The 20000-nt window shown below is 34.7% G+C and overlaps 1 protein-coding gene and 1 long non-coding RNA gene across 11 annotated transcripts in view; one reads left to right on the forward strand and one right to left on the reverse strand.

Moving 5' to 3' along the window:
- The window catches only part of LOC122243765 (uncharacterized), a 41489-nt gene extending 40199 nt beyond the window's left edge, over positions 1–1290 (forward strand). For all 9 annotated transcript variants that reach the window (XR_015191633.1, XR_015191636.1, XR_015191632.1 and 6 more), the window contains one exon: positions 1026–1290. This is a non-coding gene — a long non-coding RNA (uncharacterized LOC122243765). The remainder of the gene's footprint in view (positions 1–1025) is intronic.
- disp (RND transporter family member dispatched) overlaps positions 672–20000 on the reverse strand; it is a 73646-nt gene continuing 54317 nt past the window's right edge. For both annotated transcript variants that reach the window (XM_086544183.1, XM_043011207.2), the window contains exons 4-13: positions 19411–19534; positions 19023–19223; positions 18355–18616; positions 17845–18068; positions 12454–12636; positions 11395–11596; positions 9826–10059; positions 8209–8407; positions 6511–7459; positions 672–5468 (exon numbers count right to left, since the gene is read on the reverse strand). In XM_086544183.1, the coding sequence (XP_086400309.1) occupies positions 4272–5468; positions 6511–7459; positions 8209–8407; positions 9826–10059; positions 11395–11596; positions 12454–12636; positions 17845–18068; positions 18355–18616; positions 19023–19223; positions 19411–19534 (3775 nt within the window). In that variant the 3' untranslated portion in view covers positions 672–4271. The remainder of the gene's footprint in view (positions 5469–6510; positions 7460–8208; positions 8408–9825; positions 10060–11394; positions 11597–12453; positions 12637–17844; positions 18069–18354; positions 18617–19022; positions 19224–19410; positions 19535–20000) is intronic.

A 20000-nucleotide genomic window follows, 5' to 3' on the forward strand; every position in this document is an offset into this window, starting at 1 on the left:
ACACACACAAAAAGAAATTATGTCTCAGTATCAAATTTAACAGAAAGATAATGATAAAAATTGTGCTGATATAAATTCAAGGGAAATTTATTTGATCATTGTCAATAGTTTCCAGAAGGTAAATAGTTTGTACAGTACAAAAAAAGTATAGAGTAAAATAATGATTTGTTTAATTAACTTTGCATTTACATAAGTCTGTGAAAGTGGGAAGACACTGTTAACCCTCTCTGGACGGGTGGTACACTACGGTACCGCTCATTCAAGGGCCTGGTGGCCGGGTGGCACTATATGGTGCCAGTCATTTAATTGATTTAGGCCTAAGCGTTCGAAAGCCCCGGTATTGTGACATGCAAGGCTGGAATGCCCCCGTCGTGAGTGGGTTAATGTAATTTCACCCTTTCAAAAATTAGTCTCAGCTGCCCTTCATATACTTATACAACGATGAAAAAAGGGAAGATCTAGAACTAAATGAAAAGGCTAATAACATTTATATAGACATGAAAGAAAAAGAAAAAGAAAAAAAAATTATAAATATGTTCCCCATCTACTGCCCTATATCTTTCAGTCTGTTCTACAACTTCCAATGGGGATTATCACAATCCTGTAAAAATAAATTATACCATTCAAGGTGTGCTGGATGATAACCACACACATATAAAAGTCAAGGAAAATACTTATATAAATTTTATTCCTATAAACATACAAGACATCTCACATGCATCTAGTTAAGGTTGGTTATAGTTCAACTGAGTCAACATCAGTTTTGTCTCTGTTTTCATTGAACAAGTAGCAGAGTTTTATAAAGCCTTGCAGAGTTGATTTCCCATGCAATGCAATCAACACAATTATTTGCCATACTTTGGCTTTAATTCGTAACCACCTCCATGTTTACTATTAACCCCCATTCATAATTCTAAAAGACTTCACATACATGAAGCCAGGGGACATAAACAAAAAGGTTGAATGAAGATTTCCGATTGTTTTGTCCTTAAGTAGTTTATTACACTTATCCCTCACCATTCTAGGCACAACTGGCTATGAAAAAAAAGAAGTCTTTCTTCCTTGAAGAATCTCGGCAGGAACTAAATACACTTGCAAAATCTATCGGGAATGCTGGACTCAAGTCACACATAACAGGAGCATAATTATAACTCCATGTTGGGACTTACTACGTGTATGTTGACATTCCAGGGTGGATCAACATATTTGTCTTTTTTTTTTTAAATCAGCAAACATCAAATTCATTGTGCTATTTCAGACTTTTTATTTATAATAAAAAAAGATCATCTTGGTTGTGTGTAACTTCCCTCTTATTGTTTTGCATTGTGAAAAAATTATTTACATTACCATGTGTATACATCTAACCTTTATGTTCTTTTAATCCAAATATAACCTAGTAAGTGCTAGAAAACCATCAAGGTTCAATGAAACCTGTTCATTTATAAAGCATTCAGTACAATATACAACAACAAACAATATGCTCAGTCTAGGAGGTTCTACCTCTTACAGTAATCTAAGCACATATATTATAAAAAGCAAGATCTATCCCTCATAACACTTCTCATAATTATCAAAACAATTAACAGATATAAAATTTAGTTTCAGTCAGTTAATATTTCAAAACATGTTAACTATGCCCTTATAATATCACCACATATACACAAGAACATATTTAAGTATAGTACTTTCAATAAACAACATTTCTTATTTTTGGGAAAAGTAATTTTTATGTATGCTGTTGCTCATACTTCCAGATACAAATTGAACAGAGAAATTTTGATACAAAACATATTCTACCCTTTTGGGAATTATATATCTATACTCTAAAGGAAATATCAGTATTTCAATATCAAAAGTATTAACATACAGTGAATATCTAAGAACCTTTATTCCTAATTAAAGGAATATGTTTGTTTTTTTTCTCTTTATATTTTCAGCATCATACCCCTTTTCAAAATATAACAATACTCAAGACTTCTCTGCATACAAAACTTACAAAAGATTAAATTATGCTCCAAGAAATAGCACAGTCTTTAAAAATAAAGTCACAAAACAAAGTTATGTCAACCATAACTCAAGAAAGCTAGTGTATTTAATCTACCCTTCCTCTCTTTAGATGATATGGTCCTACAAAAATAAATACGGACTTAAAAATAAAGTGATCCCTGTTAAGACCCTTATGAATACAAGAAACAATGTCACATTTTATCATAACAGAGTATTCTCAGTAAATCTATGTGTACTTGTGGTGTGTCATGAAATTAGAAAAAAAACAAACATTGTACATTGTACATAGAGACTAAATAATCAATATGAATCAAGTAATCGTACAAAACATTCACCAGGACATTTTTTGTTTGAAGGAAACACTGAAACTCAATGGACAATAAATGTACTCATATCAATAGGTAGTTTGAAAAATTGTACTTACAAAGAATGTCGGCAACATTCAAAATAAAAACATTCCCTAGATTAAATTAAGTATTATAGAATATTGTATTCAAAAGAAAGAAAAAAAACATGGAAGTAACTATTTGCTTATCAACCAAATGCTACTGTCAAATGTAAAATATTTCCTTTCCGTCGTCTTTATTCAAAAGTATTACGACAAACTGCATCCATGTTGGTCAGTGAAAATAAGACCCACCTTGTGCTGATGACTATTCATGGGAAACTTGTACATAATGATTATTAGTTAAGTACATGAATCTATCAGTCTTTTTCATAAGTTGTAACACATGGATTTCATGTCACCCACAGAACTTCTCCCAATGGAAAAGTTTACAAAATTTGGAAGGTGTTGTCATTCAACTTTACTCCTGGATGTTAAAGGGAGAATCTGAATACAAATAATCATTATTTTTTCAAGTTTCCTTTCATTTATAAAATCAACTTATATCAAGTGTGAATCAAGCAGTTAAATGGCACATCTGAATATACTTTGTATACTCATTTCAAATGGCATCAGATCTAGAAATAATTAAAACTAATTAGCCATCCTCCAATGGTATGTGTATTTGTGTGTGTGTGTGTGTGTGTGTGTGTGTGTGTGTGTGTGTGTGTGTGTGTGTGTGTGTGTGTGTGTGTGTGTGTGTGTGTGTGTGTGTGTGTGTGTGTGTGTGTGTGTGTGTGTGTGTGTGTGTGTGTGTGTGTGTGCGTGTGCCTGTGCCTGTGCCTGTGCGTGCGTGTGTGTGTGTGCGTGTGCATGTATGTGAGTGTTTATGTGTGTATTATTTGGACCTGAGGTTCTCTGGCTGTCACAAAACTAAAGATAATTTTCATCAGCTATGAACTTTATCTTATTCTGTTGCAGAAAGTCTGTCATCCACAAAAACCATCATGGACCCCCCCCCCCCCCCCCCACACACACACGCTCATACAAGTACACTAACTCACTAACTCAATGAAACATCTGATAAACACCAGAAGTTGAGTCTATTTACCCAAAAGTTATCAAAAGATGATAATAAAATGGAAAAAATGTTAAAGTTGGTAACAGCAACCATGATAATTTAGTAATATTAAGATAATGAACTATAAAAATGGGCAAAAATTATCATAACTCTACCATCATAATGAGAACAATAAAACTACACTAAGTATTAATATTAATAATAATAATAATAGTAATTATAATAATAATAATGATAATAATAATAGTAATAATAATAACACTAATCATAAAATTAGTACTGTATGTTAATGGGGATCATGGTTATAGTAGAAGCTATGATAATGGCTGTGGTGATGGTTTCAATCGTTGTAGTGGTAATGATAGCAATGATAATATTATGATAATGATGATGATGAAGATAATGAAAATGAAAATGACAGATAATGCTGTTGATGATCTTAATTATGCAAGTAATGATGACAAATAAAAGATTATGATTACCATCATAACAAAAAAAAGATGCAAAACCAGAGACAAATGGAAAAAAACAAGGAGAAGGATGTATATAAACTGATGCTGATAGTATTGAGGATTATAGTACTAATAGTAGTAATAATTATAATAACCTCAGTAATAAAATAATAAAAAAAATAAAAATAATAAAAATCATGCACAAACACATTTGTGAAGTGACACCCAAAACGGCTCCATTGTAAGTACAATTCTATCTCCAAACACAAAACAAATGAGCAATATATATCACATGTACAAATACTTTGTGGCAACTCCAAGCTAGCACCATCAGCACCAAAGTATCAGAGAATACCACACAATATTATTCACAGCCGCGCACATTAAACATTGATTTCCCTCTGTCCTAGGCGACCAGTGTTCCATTGTCAGGGGTGAGTGGTGCTGAGGTTGCAATTCCTTCTGGCGGAGGTTGGTGTTGCTGACCGGAGTCGGTGTCTGGTTCTGAGTAGAGGATGGTAGTTGCCGATGATGCTGGCGCCACACCATGTCTCGGGGAGGGCTCTCCACCTTCGCTCACAGCCTCCCCGGGTGACGGCAGTGACACCTTACGAGGGACAAATGCTGCATGGTCTCTTATGCAAGCTGTGGATGACAGCGAGCCTGACCTTGCGGCACGTCCTGCCACTGCGGCATTGCTTGCTTCCGGGTGAGCTGCATCAGGCACCTGCGGGGAATCCGATGCAGGTGGGGGCTGAGCCTGGCTGACCTTGTGTCTGCCTGGGTTGTGAGCTGAGCGCGTGTGAGACCCTGTTCGTCCAGCAAGTCTCATAGCTGTCAAAGGCTCTAGTTCATGTGTGTCAGATGATGGATGTGTCTGTGGAGCTGGACACGATGTACTTGATGTAGATAATGTTGATTCACTCATGAAGGCTTGCTGATAAACTGTCTTATCAACATGAGGTTGAGAATTCTGTGTGCAACATGAGCAGCAATGAACCTGTGGGTACGAAAGTTGCCCGCAGCCCGATTCAGGACCAAAAATACGTAACAAAGGTAAATAAAACAAAGTGGCATAGATGTATGAAGCACTTGTGATTACAATGAGAAAAGTGCCAATATGAACATATGCCAATACTTGTGCAGGCAGCATGGCTATCCCAGCTGCTAATGACGTTGCAGCAGCCATGAAAACTGGACTGCCAAGTCGAGCCACAGCCCAGGAAACTGCAGCCTCGCGCTCTGATTCTGGAGATAAACGATAAGCAACACCATAATGCAACGTCAAGTCAACTGCCAACCCTATGGCTACAGTCACTGTCACGCTCTCCAAGATGTTGAGATGCCATCCAAGCAATACCAACGTTGCCAGTGTCACTAAAATAACAGATCCAACACTTAAAACTGCAAGGAAACTCACAACCACATTGAGAGTTGTTATTACTAATACAGCCAAGCTGACCCCCACTGCTACAGCAACTGCAATTCCAGTCCCCACAGAAAGAGACTGTTGCAGGTCATAAAACTCCATATATGAAGTGAACCATCCTCCTTTCATGCCTTCAGGAGCTTCTTTCAGCTGCTCTTTCACCCATGTGTCAATCTGAAAGAATGGAGAATTACAGTGAAATGAAATGAACAATATTCTAACTGAATTACAATAACTAACAGACCCTGCTGTTGAGATTACCAAACCTAGACCCTTATTGGATTTTTTTTTATATACCCTATTCTGTAAAACAAATGAAACATATGAACAATATTCTTACTAAACATCACTAGCTAAAAAGCCCATCAGTTATCAATATCACTAAATATAGACTCTCCTTTAATTTTGCCTATTTCTACCACCTCCTTTAAAGCTGAAGACATTATTTGATTATAAGTTAACAAATCACTTCATGCAGTCTACATATACTTATCAACAAGGTCATGAATAATTTAACATCCTAAATACAGAAGTTAACTACAGAAGTTAAAATGGTTCCATTATTTGTGCATGTTAAATCATATTAAACATTATAAAATCAACAGCAAAATCCATGATTAATAGTAAACACAGTTCCGGGAATGGAGATTTCATATAATGTGCACAAATAACATAATCCATGTATAAAAAATGAAAATTTTGTCTTTTAGTTTCAACATCACAGCAATGAAGTTCAAAAACTATAATAAACTAAATAACAATAAAAACAAATGGCTGACGCTTCAGGCTAGCTTGAATTACTTCCACTGAATCACAATAAAGGAAATCTAATCATCTAAATCAGTTTCCGTCTTTACAACTCAAAGAATTCCTGTCATAGCAAAACAACAGTGAGACAATCTTGGCACATCTGCCTGGGCTAGAAACATTATTCTGTCCATCTGTAAATTTTTATCGCTAATTTATATCTGTACCAGCTAGGTCTGAATGTGGATTTTATGTACTAATAAAATGGTGTTAAATAATCAGTAGGAGAACCTTTATATCCAACTGTTCAATTCCTAAATGAATGTATTTTTATCTACAACTGTGTTTGAAAATGTTATGATTTAAATACTTATTACATGTTCACAAAGATAGCTAGGTAGATATCTTTCTCTTATTTGCGTTAATCAACAAAAACACCTAAAACTTAATCTCTAAGAATCTGGCTTACCTCATTAAAGAAATAATGCATTTCATCGAAGGAAAGAGACCATATCATGTTGCTGTCGTACTCCACGACAACAGCTGCAACTTTTCCAGTGTTTCTGTTAAACTTTGGTCCTGCCACTCCAGGGATGAAGTATTCTCGAGGCGTCTGGTACAAGGCTTTGATACCTTTGTGAATACACTTGTCAAAGATCTCCTTGCTGTAGGGAAACTTTGAATCCTCACAACACGGAGACCGATCAATACCGGTTACAGGATCGATGCATCGCCTCGCCATCCATGCTTTCAACGTTTCAATGAAGCAGTTTGGCAGCAGCGGGCCCAGAGTGGACATGTAGAAACTCTGATTCCGGAGATTTCTGCAGAAGTTGAGAAGCCATTCCTGAGATTCTGGTGGAGATACGTCAAAGGTATCGTCGAATTCCAGAGTTCCTTTTGAAGCTGGATTTAAGTAGTCGCCATTGTCAACTGGTTTTATCCCCCACACGATGCGTATTGGTAACCTATTAACAATATCACTTCTTAGATTTCTCTCAAACCAAAACTTATATTTGTACACCAAATCATACTGCTCGAACACATGGTCTCTTGAAAACAACTGAAAATCTTGAGAATCTGGTAGTTTCAGACCAGGAAAATAAAACACAACCACAGCACTGCATGCTGACAAGGTACCTAGTAACAACACCCACAAGTATCTTGGTTTCACAACAACCCATGGAAGCATCTTTTCAAAAAATACGCGAGCTGACTCTGCACAGAAATAACACAATCTGAGCGGAAGGGCACAGACAACTGAGCAACGAGGAGGTAACTGTGGGGCGTAGACTGGTGCCGGAGGAACGCACAGACAGCACGTTGATGCCCCCCAACGCTCAGCTACCACAACACAAGCTGGAACCCAGGTCAGCATCAGGAGAAGGTTGGCTAAGACCACTGTCCCAGCAAATATACTGCAAAGAAACAGGAAAAAATATTTATACATATTGATCTTAAAGGCACCACCAAATTAACCCATTGCGGATGGGTGGCAAAATGATCCCATAATGTTTTTGACCATATGTGAGGTGTGTAAGTTGCCACTGCCAGTTTAGCACTAAGAGTGAGACTGAGAAAGAGGAGGAGTGTATATAGTTGCAAATAGTTTGTTTATTCCTTGCTAAATTATAGAAAATGTTTTGCCAAACTTTGTACTACTTCCATATATGATAGTGATGTTACATAAAGTGTACAGGGTATATTCCTCCAATATGGAGACTAATAGACTAACCTACATGAATCATTTGTCTAAATACTGTCATAACTATACTAGTACCTGCTATAAGTCTCACAACATGACAAAAAACAAAAAAAGGAGAAGATTTTCAGTGCTCTAATGTATGAATGAGCAGGAGTTGGGTGGAAAAGCCAGTTGCGGAGCAAAGTATGAGTTTCCCTCTTTCCACTAAACCTACCAAATGACAGCAACGCGTCAATTACATAGGCCCATTCGCAATGGGTTAACAGAATCAAGATCTAAACTAAAGCTGTTTTTCTTTTCTGTTCCACCAAATATACTCCAAACTGTTAGAAAAAAAGATATTTAATATACAAATCCTTATCTTTATGATATCATCCAGGTACCAAGGATGCTATTGCATCTCTCATCTGTGAATACTTTTACAAGGCTTCTACATTCATGTTTTCATGTGACTTCACTTACCTAAAGCAACGAATAGCTGTGATATGTGAAACGCAAGATGCAAAGAAAGCTGCAGCTGTAGTGAATGACGTCACAATAATGGAAGCTGCGGCATGATGTAGGGAATCCCCCACTAGCTTCACCAAAGTCCCCGCGTTCTTGTCTTGCTTGGCCAGAGTCCATACCCGGCAGTAAACAAATGTGTCATCTGCCCCGATTCCTGGAAATTTAAAGAAACTCTCAGTAGGAAGAGTGATTGCCATAATACATTGTAAAAATCTAATGAAGGAATTTCAGACATGAATATAGGAAAGACAGACTGAGTGCCTAAGCTTTTGCAAGTATGTGTGCTCCAATGTGTGTGGATTTAAAGGTTTGCATGTGTAAGTAAACAACACAATTGCTAATAAAAGAAGTAACATATCAACAAACCTCTGATGAGTAATTTCCTGTTTTTTATTGTTTGATGAAACATCAAGAAGTGCATATGCAATCTCATGCAACATAACCAGGGGCCGGATTCACTAACGCACTTACCATGATAAGTACGCTGGTAACTACAATTATGATGGTAAAAAGACCGCATCGGTATTCATGAACAACTTACCATGATAGAATACAATGCTAAATTTACCAGTGGTTGGAGCACTGGTATGTCCACTGGCAACTATAGCGATGACTCTCTCATCTCGCTTTATCTCAGCAAAAAATCAACATTTAAGGCGACACTTTAGTTTGCATGTACACTTATTATGATCAGAGTGATGGTAACTGTTCATTTTCATATGAATATGACAAAATCAATAAAATTCACAGGAAATAAGCGAGAATAATGTTCATGCAGCTTCGTCATAGGCCTACAATAACTGAAAATAATACATGGAATTAATAATTTGACAAATTCAAACATTTTGTTTTAATAACATTCAGCTGAAAAACAGTAAACATATAAATGTATAAATTATTTTTGTGTTTGCATTAATTTAGATACAATTATTCATAATCTTAGGGTTTGATTGGCATTTCTTTTTGGAAAACGTTGATACAAATAACACCACCATTGCGTGGAGCCATTGTTTCTTTTCTTTCGACTGCAATCTAAAAAAAAAAAAAGTATGTTTTTGAAAACCATTACGTTATATATGATCCATAAGATCATGCAATAGAATATGCTTTCTAGGAAATTAATTTATATAGAACTAATTTAACACAGAAGAAATCTTTATCATTTCTTGAAACAAAAAAGTCTCGCTGTTGGATCAGGTTTTGTTTACATGTTACGGGATTGGTCAAAGGAGCCTAAAAAATTATGTAAGGCGCTCGCTGATTGGCGGAATCGATTTACCAGAGTTACCATCAAATTACGGTGATAAAGTCTCTTTACCCTTACCAGGCGACTTATCATCGCTTGATGAATCCCACTTTGCCATGACTGGTAAACGCTCTGGTAGTTGACAGCTGGTAAATGCCTTACCATCGTATGTTAGTGAATCCAGCCCCAGGATGGTAAATATATAATCAGATTATACTAGAGTGCAAACAATACACATTCAGACACAGGCAAAAACTCACCTCCTGGATAAGCACAATGCCCAGAAAACATAAACAACTCCCACCACCTTGAACATACATACTCACCTATAGCAATGACAGCCGTGAGAACGTTCATGTACGGGAAGAACGTGATTTCATATATAAAGATATACATGAAATACGCAATGATGAGAGCGCAGGCAACTGTAGTAATGGTTACAAGGGTTATAAAGAGGGAGCCCGTATAACACCACATAAGGGCAACCACCACACTGCCTCCCACACCCAACAGGAAGGTGTCCTCCAGCAGCAGTTTGTCAAACAGAGTGTACTTCAGACCTGAAAGAAAGGTGATGTACTTTAGTTTAACTACACTTACATACACGCTTCAGCAATATCAATTCAACAAATAAGATGTGTTCAAGTATTCTGGGTTATTAATATGTTTAATTATATGTAAAAGAAAAATATTTAAAAAGTATACATATACAGTATTGATAAAATATGCCTTTTTCCTTACAGAGATACTGTATGTGTGAATAAATTAACAAAATCAACAAAAGATGATTCTCATTTCAGCAAAAGTATAAAAAGATTGCAGTACAGCATAAACCAATATATTTTCAATATGCATAGAATGGAATAGGTAATAATAATACAATGATAATATTGATATGTTCAAATTTCTGATGAACAATATAATGAAAGCAACTTACTTTTCTTTAGTAAAATCTTCAATGTTGTTGTACACAACTCATCAACCATAAAACAACAATTCCGATTATAAAATAGACATCAAAGTACTTCTCAGATTCTAGCAACCCTCATTTGCAAAGTTTCTCCTCTAATAAAATGCTGTTCCAGATCATAAAATAAAGTTTATAGGAAAATGTTTTGTCACTTATTTTGTCTCCATAGCCCCTGCTTTACATCTTAATTCCTACTTGCATTAGGTATCAACTCATACATAATAATTATCAACCAAAGCAAGTGTAGCTACTACTTAATACAAAGTACATGGTAAAATATCAAAATCATCACCATATCCATCACTGATAATAATGTACTTTTGTCAATTTTTCAGGAATAAGTTGTTAATCACTTATGAATCTATCAGGATTCATTCTTAACCCCTAGAAGTATATCAAAGTACCATTGGCCATCTTGTGTGATCAAAAAGTTTGTAACTTTCTCTAAAATATACCTTGGTATCACCCAATAAAACCAAGGACTTGTGTTATTGCTATCAGGCCACCAGTAAATAACGAAGGCTAAACAAATTAAACGCAACTGAAATTTGCTCTTCAGAAGGAACCTTTTAGTGTTGAGTCCTCTCATAAGGAACATCACACTTCTACAAAAATATTTTAATTTATATTTCTTTGGTGTTTTTACTTCATATGAATGAGACATAATGGGAAGTGATTCCTTTATGAATGCATTTCCTAACATAATTTTCATGACAAAATTATCTTATCGATTTTCTTATGCTGTATAGATTTCAAATAAACATTACCTTTACCACAGGTAGCTAATGTTTTTTGAAGACAACGCACTTTCATGAGTATGAATAATCCTCAATCTGTACAAATAAAATATTTCATACCGCAGCATAAAAAGAAGCTGAAAGAAAAAACATAAGTATATAATCATAAATTTACAAACTAAACCTACCCAAATCCATGGCAGCTACTGTCACATTATCTACAGTGAGGTCAATTTTCTGCAGGGCTTGAAAATAAGGAAGTGCATCGGAGCTACGTGCCACGGGTAAAAACACGGCAGTCAAACTCAGTCGCTGTTGGAGCTGCAGCTTCTGGTGTTTGTGGTGTGGCTCAATGTGGCGGTTAAGCTGAGGGTGTTCAGGGTCTGGTACCTGCAACCATTAGGCAGACTACAGTGTGGCTCTACGGGGCAGTACTGGTGCATGGTAACTCTTTCACTCTTTTTTTTATCATATGTTTAAATAAGATATGTTAAAAGTTTCCTAAAAATCCAGAGCTAAAATTCATTTACTGAAAGGCTATTTATACATCTACTTGATATTTTAAAATCACAATAACGTAAAAGACAAATAGGGTTTACATTCGGGTCAAGACAAAAGGATGTCAACTCTTTGGAAAAGCAGAAAATTGTGAACTAATAAATTATATATTGTAAAAAAATTTAGCTTTACTCTTCATTCACCATGCAAGGCCTCCTACTACACCTATCTAGTTGTCAAGTTTATCATAATTTGCAAAGATGCAACTACATTTGTATTACAGCAGGTCTCATTGTGTATACCGTAATATTAGCTATATAATTAGTTCATAAATATCATTGCAGGTTACTTTCTGTAGGACTACTACTAAACATATTAGGCAAAGATTTTATGATTATGCACAGATAGACATAATGTTATTGACTATATACAGAAAATACACAATAACACATTCACTTAGTTAAAATACTAAGAAACTGATAGAGGAAAACCAAATTGGTGATATTATGAGTATCATATATTTAGTATTATCATCACCTTTGATTTATATAGCATTCACAATCAATGGCAACTTTGCGATTCTGAGTATTTCTGAGTATCATTTAATGCAAACTCCTTCTACCAAACCTGCTGTCAACCATTTCCATAATACTGTTTTTTCCTTATTTGTGTTTTGCATGCAATCTCACTTTCATGATCTACATTATCTACAAGCAATCAATGAAACAAAATACCTGTCTGCTTTTTACCTTCGGATTTAAAAAGGCTGCATCAGCAAGGTAATGGAGGATGGTGTAGACAGCATCATCCTTCCGACAGATCTCAGGAATTTCTTGACATCCGGAGGGCCCCCGGCACCCTCCCTCGAGCTGTAAGTCTAAATGCCGAGCGCATCTGCGAAGGAGCCGTCGCACTTCGACCACATCTGCTTGCTGGTGAGAAAAATCAATTACATGTGCTAAGTGCTGCAGGACACAAACTTGTTCACAGCTTTTGCATGTGCTTAAGCCCTTGAAGAACAAGGAATAAATATAATGAATACAGCTGCTCCAACAGATTCATGCATTTAATCCTTTTTTTTTTTACTTTTCCTCTTTCCTGACAGTCATATACAGTTAGGAAAATGGTTTAAAACAAAAAGTCTGATGAAGATTTATTACAGACTTTTCCTTTATAAGAAAGATAAAATACATGATTTTAATTTTGCATGACAAATTAATGATGGGTAGACACAGGGTATACTTTCACAAATTTCCTATTGTATCTCTAGAATCCAGATTTTATGGCCATTTTTTTAAGAATTTATTGTGGCAGCCATTGTAATTAAAAGCATTTATATTTCAACTGAAATGCTATATATCATTTAAAATTTTCTAAATATATCTGCCAACATTGTTATTCATTATTTTCTTTTAAAACATTAAAAAAAGGATATAGGTTATCATCAGTCAATATATATGTATATATATATATATATATATATATATATATATATATATATATATATATATATATATATATATATATATATATATATACATATATACATATATACATATATACATATATACATATATACATATATACATATATATACACATACATATACATATACATATACATATATTATGTATGTGTGTGCGTGTGCGTGTGCGTGTGCGTGTGCGTGTGCGTGTATGTAAATATATGTATATGTATATATCTATATGTATATATTTGTATACATATGTAAATATATTAAATATGTGTATATATATAAATACATCCATATATATATATATATATATATATATATATATATATATATATATATATATATATATATATATATATATATATATATATATATACTTGGTTACTTGGTGGTAGTTACAGCATGAGCCTTGTTATTAGCTCATGCCAGGGTCATCCTGGGGGACCGGAACGCCTGTTTTTTGTCAGTTGCAAGCAACTTTGATGAGGGATGGAATTTGATTCAGCCCTCATTCTTTCACTACCACATGTTGGTGGTTCATCTGGTACTGAGTGTAGCCATTTATCTAGTTTTCTTTTAAACACTTCTACACTACACTGATTTAAGTTTCTTATATCCTTCGGTATGCTACTAAACAATTTAGGTCTGTTTATTAGGAAACTTTGTTTTTGCATTTTTCTTAACAGGCATGTTTGTGCACTTATCCCAGTGCGATAGCATGTTCTTCCCTGCCTGGGGGAATGTCTTACCTGAATTCCCCCTCCTTCAATAGGTCTTGGATTTGGTGTTAAATTTTCAATAATTTTCCACACATATATAATGAAGTATCTCTCTCTCCGCCTTTGTAGTGAGTACAGTCTTAGTTTTTTTAGTCTTTCCTAATAGTTTAGACCCACTATATTATCTAACTTACATGTAAAGATTCTTTGGACTTGTTCTATCAACATTATATCTTATAAGATTTGGGCTCCATACTTGGCACTGGTATTCTAATCTTGTGGTCACTAATGTTTTCCATAGTGGTAAAAGGTGTTCTGGGTCTCTTGTGTTAAAAGTCCTCATTACCCATCTACTCAAAACTTTTCCTGTTGACAATCTGCTCTATATGGTGACTGAAACTCATGTCATTACTCATATAGAGTCCTAGATCTTTTACTACTTTTTTTCTCCTCAATCTTCACATCTTCGACAAAATATGATCTTGCTCTTAAATTTCCAGTTGGACTATATCTTATGATTTCAAATTTATCTGCATTGAATTTCATATTATTATCATATGCCCACTTACAGATGGTATGTAGATCCTCGTTAAGTTTGTTTTCATTATCTTGTATATCTATGGGTGTACTTATTCTTGTATCATCTGCAAATGATGTTATTCTTGAGTGTTTCACACCATTATCAATGTCACCAATCATGATTTCAATTATTTTGTGGTCCAATTGGGCTGTATAAGTTGATGATATGTTGTGTACATCTTCCCCTATACTAATGAAAACAAGGTCCAGTATATTTTCTTCCCTTGTTGGAATATTGATGATTTGGTTAAGGTAAAAATTTTCTTCAAAATCTAAAAGCAGTCTCGCTCATTGTTTTTCATCTTTAGTGGCATTTGCTCCTATCTTTATTTTCTTTGTTTCCCAATCGACAAAGGGGAAATTAAAATCGCCAAGTATAATAATAGCTTCAATTTCCCTTGTATTGACAATGTAATTACTAATAATGCCTAGTGATTCATCGAAAAATGTTTCTGTTGTTCCAGGAGGTCTGTATAAAATAATGTATAGCTCTTTTGTATCTTTTGTGAATACCCCTAGTATTTCTACTGTATTATTAGAGTATTTTATTACAGTATTCATTCTAGTTGCTAATTCTTTCCTGATATAAAGAGCTACTCCTCCTCTGCTTCTCTTATTTCTATCTTTCATTATTAGCTCATAGTTATTAATTTTAATTTCTTCCTTTTTTAGGTCTTCATTCAGATGAGTTTCTGTAAGAGCTATCATTGAATAATTGTTGATCTTTGCCAGGTCCTCTAGATATGTAGGTTTTGTCTGGTTACTTTTTGAATATAATCCCTGTATATTTAGCAATATGAGAGTCTCAAATAAATTATTTATTTGCGTGTCTACATTACCTATTGTTGTTAGATAGTTGATGTCGTTTCCCCCTATTTTGGGGGAGCTGGACCTTCCCCCGGTGTAGCGGTGGGCGTTTCATTACCTGCCTTTGTTCAAATAGGTATGCTTCGCAGGACTGAATGTCCTTGTCTATTGTTGGTGATATACCAGTGTTTTCCTGCTCCATCTTTTTCTCTGTTTTCTCTTAGTTTATTTATCAATGTTTTTTGACTTTGCCTTTTTTCATAGCTCAAGTCCGGTAATATCTATGCTTTTCTATATTCATCAATTTCCTTTAGTTTCATATTCTTTCCAATCAGTTTCCATTTCTGTTTTTAATTTTCTAATTTGACCTTAATTGGCCTTGGTCTCAAAGCCTCCTTTAAATATTTGCCCTCTCTAAAGGCACTATCAACTTTGATAATTTCATTGAGGTTCAATTTTGTTATGATATCATTAATCATTTTCATATCATTTTTTTTTCCTGATTTCAGGATCATTTTCTTCTTTTTCTTCTAGATTGTATATAAAGAGCCTATTTGCTCTGAATGTATCTTCATTTTTTTTCTCTGACTTTTCTTTTGTAGGTTGTTTTGGTTGCTTCTTTTTGTCACCTACAACCTTCCAGTCTGCCTCATCATCTTTTTTTGGTTGTTCAGTGTCTGAAATATCATTGTCTAGAATATTCTTGGCCTGTTTATCCGATTTTTGCCTTACTATTTCAAAAAACATTTTTTTTTCTTCTTCCTGATTTACTTTACTTTGCTCATCTCTTGGATTTTCTTGTTTCTTCTTTGGTTTTACTTTTACATTTTTAGTGTTTTGTACAGCCTTTTCTGTTTCCAATTCAGCAACCTGAGTTAACTTTTTTTCTTTAGGTTTTTCTTTTTGCTCTTGTTTTAATTCATGAATTTCATCTTTCAATATTTGTATCTCCCTCAAATATTGAATCTTGAAGTCCTTTAATTCTTCATACATTTTCTGAATTATGTTTTCCAGTGGGCATGCCCCTTCACACTTTTTGGGTGTGCTGATTTTTTGGTCACCGATATGGCTCATTTCCTCTTTTTCCAGAATGTCTGATACGGGTGCATATACATTTTCTGCCATTGTGTCCCTATTTTCCTCAATTCTAATGAGTTCTTTAAAAAAAATGGCTTCTGATATATCGTCACAACTTTGATTTTTTTCCAGTTCAGTTTCAAGACTAGAATTACTTTTAGTATTGATGTCTTTCCACCAGCTGCAGTCTTTCTGTATATTTTCTTGATTATCTATTTTTAGTTCATTATTGATGCCTGTTAGGTAAGCATCAATATTACTTATAATTTCTTTCCTGTTTTTCAAGTAAGTATTTTCACATTTGTGGCATTTTTTTCTATCACAGGTTTGGCATATAAAGTGCTTTGTTTCATTGTGTTTAAAACATTTTTCAGTTTTAGTTTCTTTTACTTCTCCTTGGTTTAAACATGAAGTGTTTATATGTATGTATATATATGTATATATATAAATATATACATACATATATATACATAAACATATATATACATATACTTATATATACATATATGTTTATGTATATGTATATGTATATATATATATATATATATGTATATATATACATATATATATAGATATACATAAACATATATATATATATATATATATATATATATATACATATATATATATATATACATATACATATACATATACATATACATATACATATACATACATACACACACACACACACACACACACACACACACACACACACACACATACATATATATATATATATATATATATATATATATATATATATATATAATACATATATAATATATATATATATATATATGAACAATATACATATACATATACATACACACACACACACACACATATATATATAATATATATATATATATATATATATATATATATATATATATATATATATATATATATATATGTTATATATATATATATATATATATATATATATATATATATATATATATGTGTATATATATATATATAATATACATAAACATATACATATACATATACATATACATATACACACACACAACACATATATATATATATATATATATATATATATATATATATATATATATATATATATATATATATATTATATATATATATATATGTATATATATATATATATATATATATATATATATATATATATATATATATATATATATATAGTATAGCACATAAATGTACATGTTGCTGTCCTTTGTATTGGCTAATGAACAATTCTTCACATAATAGAATAAATCGCCTATCCCTGTAACAGAAAAAAGAAGAAAAAAAAAAAAGAAAAGAAAAGAAAAGAAAAGAAAAAAAGAAACAAAAGATATATATGTGTGTATATGTATATATATATATATATATATATATATATATATATATATATATATATATATATATATATATATACATAACATATACACACACACATATATATAGGGACAATAAGAGTGAAAAGGCCCTTCCCGTCTGCTTACCGTGATCTCCCTGCAGGAGGAGCGCTTGGAGAGGAGAGCCACGTAGTTGGGCAGAGACCACGACGGGCAGCAGCGCCCCTCGGCTGAGGCCTCGCAGATGGGCCCGAACGCCACAGGGGAACGCAGGCGCTCGTCCAGCTCGCATATGGCGTGCAGGTGCCTCAGTGTGAGCAAGGAGTCCATCGGCAGTGTGCTCTTCACCACCACGTGGCCGTACTCGGGAACTGTGAGGGATCAGTGATGGGGGTTTTAGTGATGATACGTTACACGGACTCTCGGGTACTTATCGGAATCGTGATCTTTGTTTATATTTATGAGTTTATTTGTGTGTGTGTGTGTGTGTGTGTGTGTGTGTGTGTGTGTGTGTGTGTGTGTGTGTGTGTGTGTGTGTGTGTGTGTGTGTGACAAAAAAATACTTATTCTTTTTATAATACCTTCAAAAAACATTAATCCTTCATTGACTGAACATCCTTTGCATTGCAGAACCGAAGCCGACTATTGACAACCTACCCACAGGATTGCAGAAGAACCCATCCTCCCCAAAATGGTCATGATCATGAAGATAATGATCATGCTCATTCTCCGGATAGTGATTCTGGTGGTCCCACTCGTCCTCTATGTTGTACTCTGAAGGGTTTTCTTCCTTGTCCATGAGAATCTTGAGGGCAACCATGGGAGTCTCCTCGCCCACACTGGTGTTGTTCTGGCCGGCGCTCAGACTGCAGTTGTCGGAGACCTCCACGGGCCCGTTTGTCGTCAACTCGATGCAGATCTTGAGAGATGTCGATAAATATTCATTGAGGATGTCTCTGGGACAACATTAACTTTGTGGATAAGAAGACATTGCTATACCCTGCACTAATGTTCTGAAGGAGGAAGAATTGGCTTGTACATGTTTTATTATACATCTATATGTAGTGATATATGACAAAAAATGATATCGTATCCTCAATGAAGTCTGAAGAACTTTGAACAACAGCAACTGCTATTCAACACCTTACAGCAATTACACAGTAAAAGAAATTCCCAACATTTCTCCAGAAGATCCTTCTTCAACCCCTCACCTAATATATAGCATAACCAAACCACCCCATCTATTCCAAAGCCTTTCAGATCACAAACACTGACAACACGCAAACAAAATCCCAATATTTCCCAACTCTAAAACGCGAACTTACCTGATGTTTGTGGCTCTTCTTTTCCCCATTGTCCTTGTCCGGGTTGTCATCGCCCTCCTGCGTGATGTGGGGGAGCAGTCTGCTGAGGGCGGGGTCATCTGCCGGGTTGACGCTGAGCAGCCCGCTGGCCCGCGTGGCGTCCAGCAGGTTCTCCCAGGCCGTGGCTCGCTGGCTGATCTCCGTGCCTCTTGCCTCGAAGCCCTTGCGGGGGGATCGGAGGTGAGGAAGCATTATGATACAGATCTCAAGGAAGACCAGTTTGGAAACGGAATACTGCAAGCTTTGATACATACATACGCGCAAGGAAAAAAACATTAATCATCCTCACAAATAAACATGATAATAGGATCCTTCTTGACAAAGGATCGGGACGAAGTGTAGGACATACCAGAGACGGATCCTCGAAGGAGGGCAGAGGTCGGGCTGTGAGAGACAGGACGAGGCACGTGACCACCACCACCACCACACTGCTCAACACCGCGTAGGGGTGATGACACAGCAGCCGAGCATACCTAGAACAGGGAATATTGTGAATTTTACATAATTGGTCCAATCCTTCTGCCATTTCTTCTCTCAAGCACTTTCCAAATCTCTTCCTCTTTCTTACTGGTTTCCTTCCCTCAAGCATTTCTCTCACTCTCTCATTCTCTTCCATTTCTCTCCTCTATTGACAATCTTAGGACTAATAATTTCCTTTTACTAATATATCAACATACCAACGTCTGCAGTAATAACAATAACAATAATAATGATAATAACAATGATATTGACAATAATACTAATACTACTACTACTAATAATAATAATAATAATAAAAACATAACTATCTATTAATGTTCATGATCATTAACACCTTGCCATAATAACAATAATAATAATACCATTATACAAAATAGTAACAGTGTAAATAAAATTATCGTCGTCATTGCCATTCTAACTATCAACACTGATTATCACTATCGACAAAATCAAAATCAT

This window comes from Penaeus japonicus, unplaced genomic scaffold (assembly GCF_977035675.1).
Source record: "Penaeus japonicus unplaced genomic scaffold, GWHDUDI00000001_assembly GWHDUDI00000014, whole genome shotgun sequence".
In the NCBI taxonomy this organism is placed as follows: domain Eukaryota; kingdom Metazoa; phylum Arthropoda; class Malacostraca; order Decapoda; family Penaeidae; genus Penaeus; species Penaeus japonicus.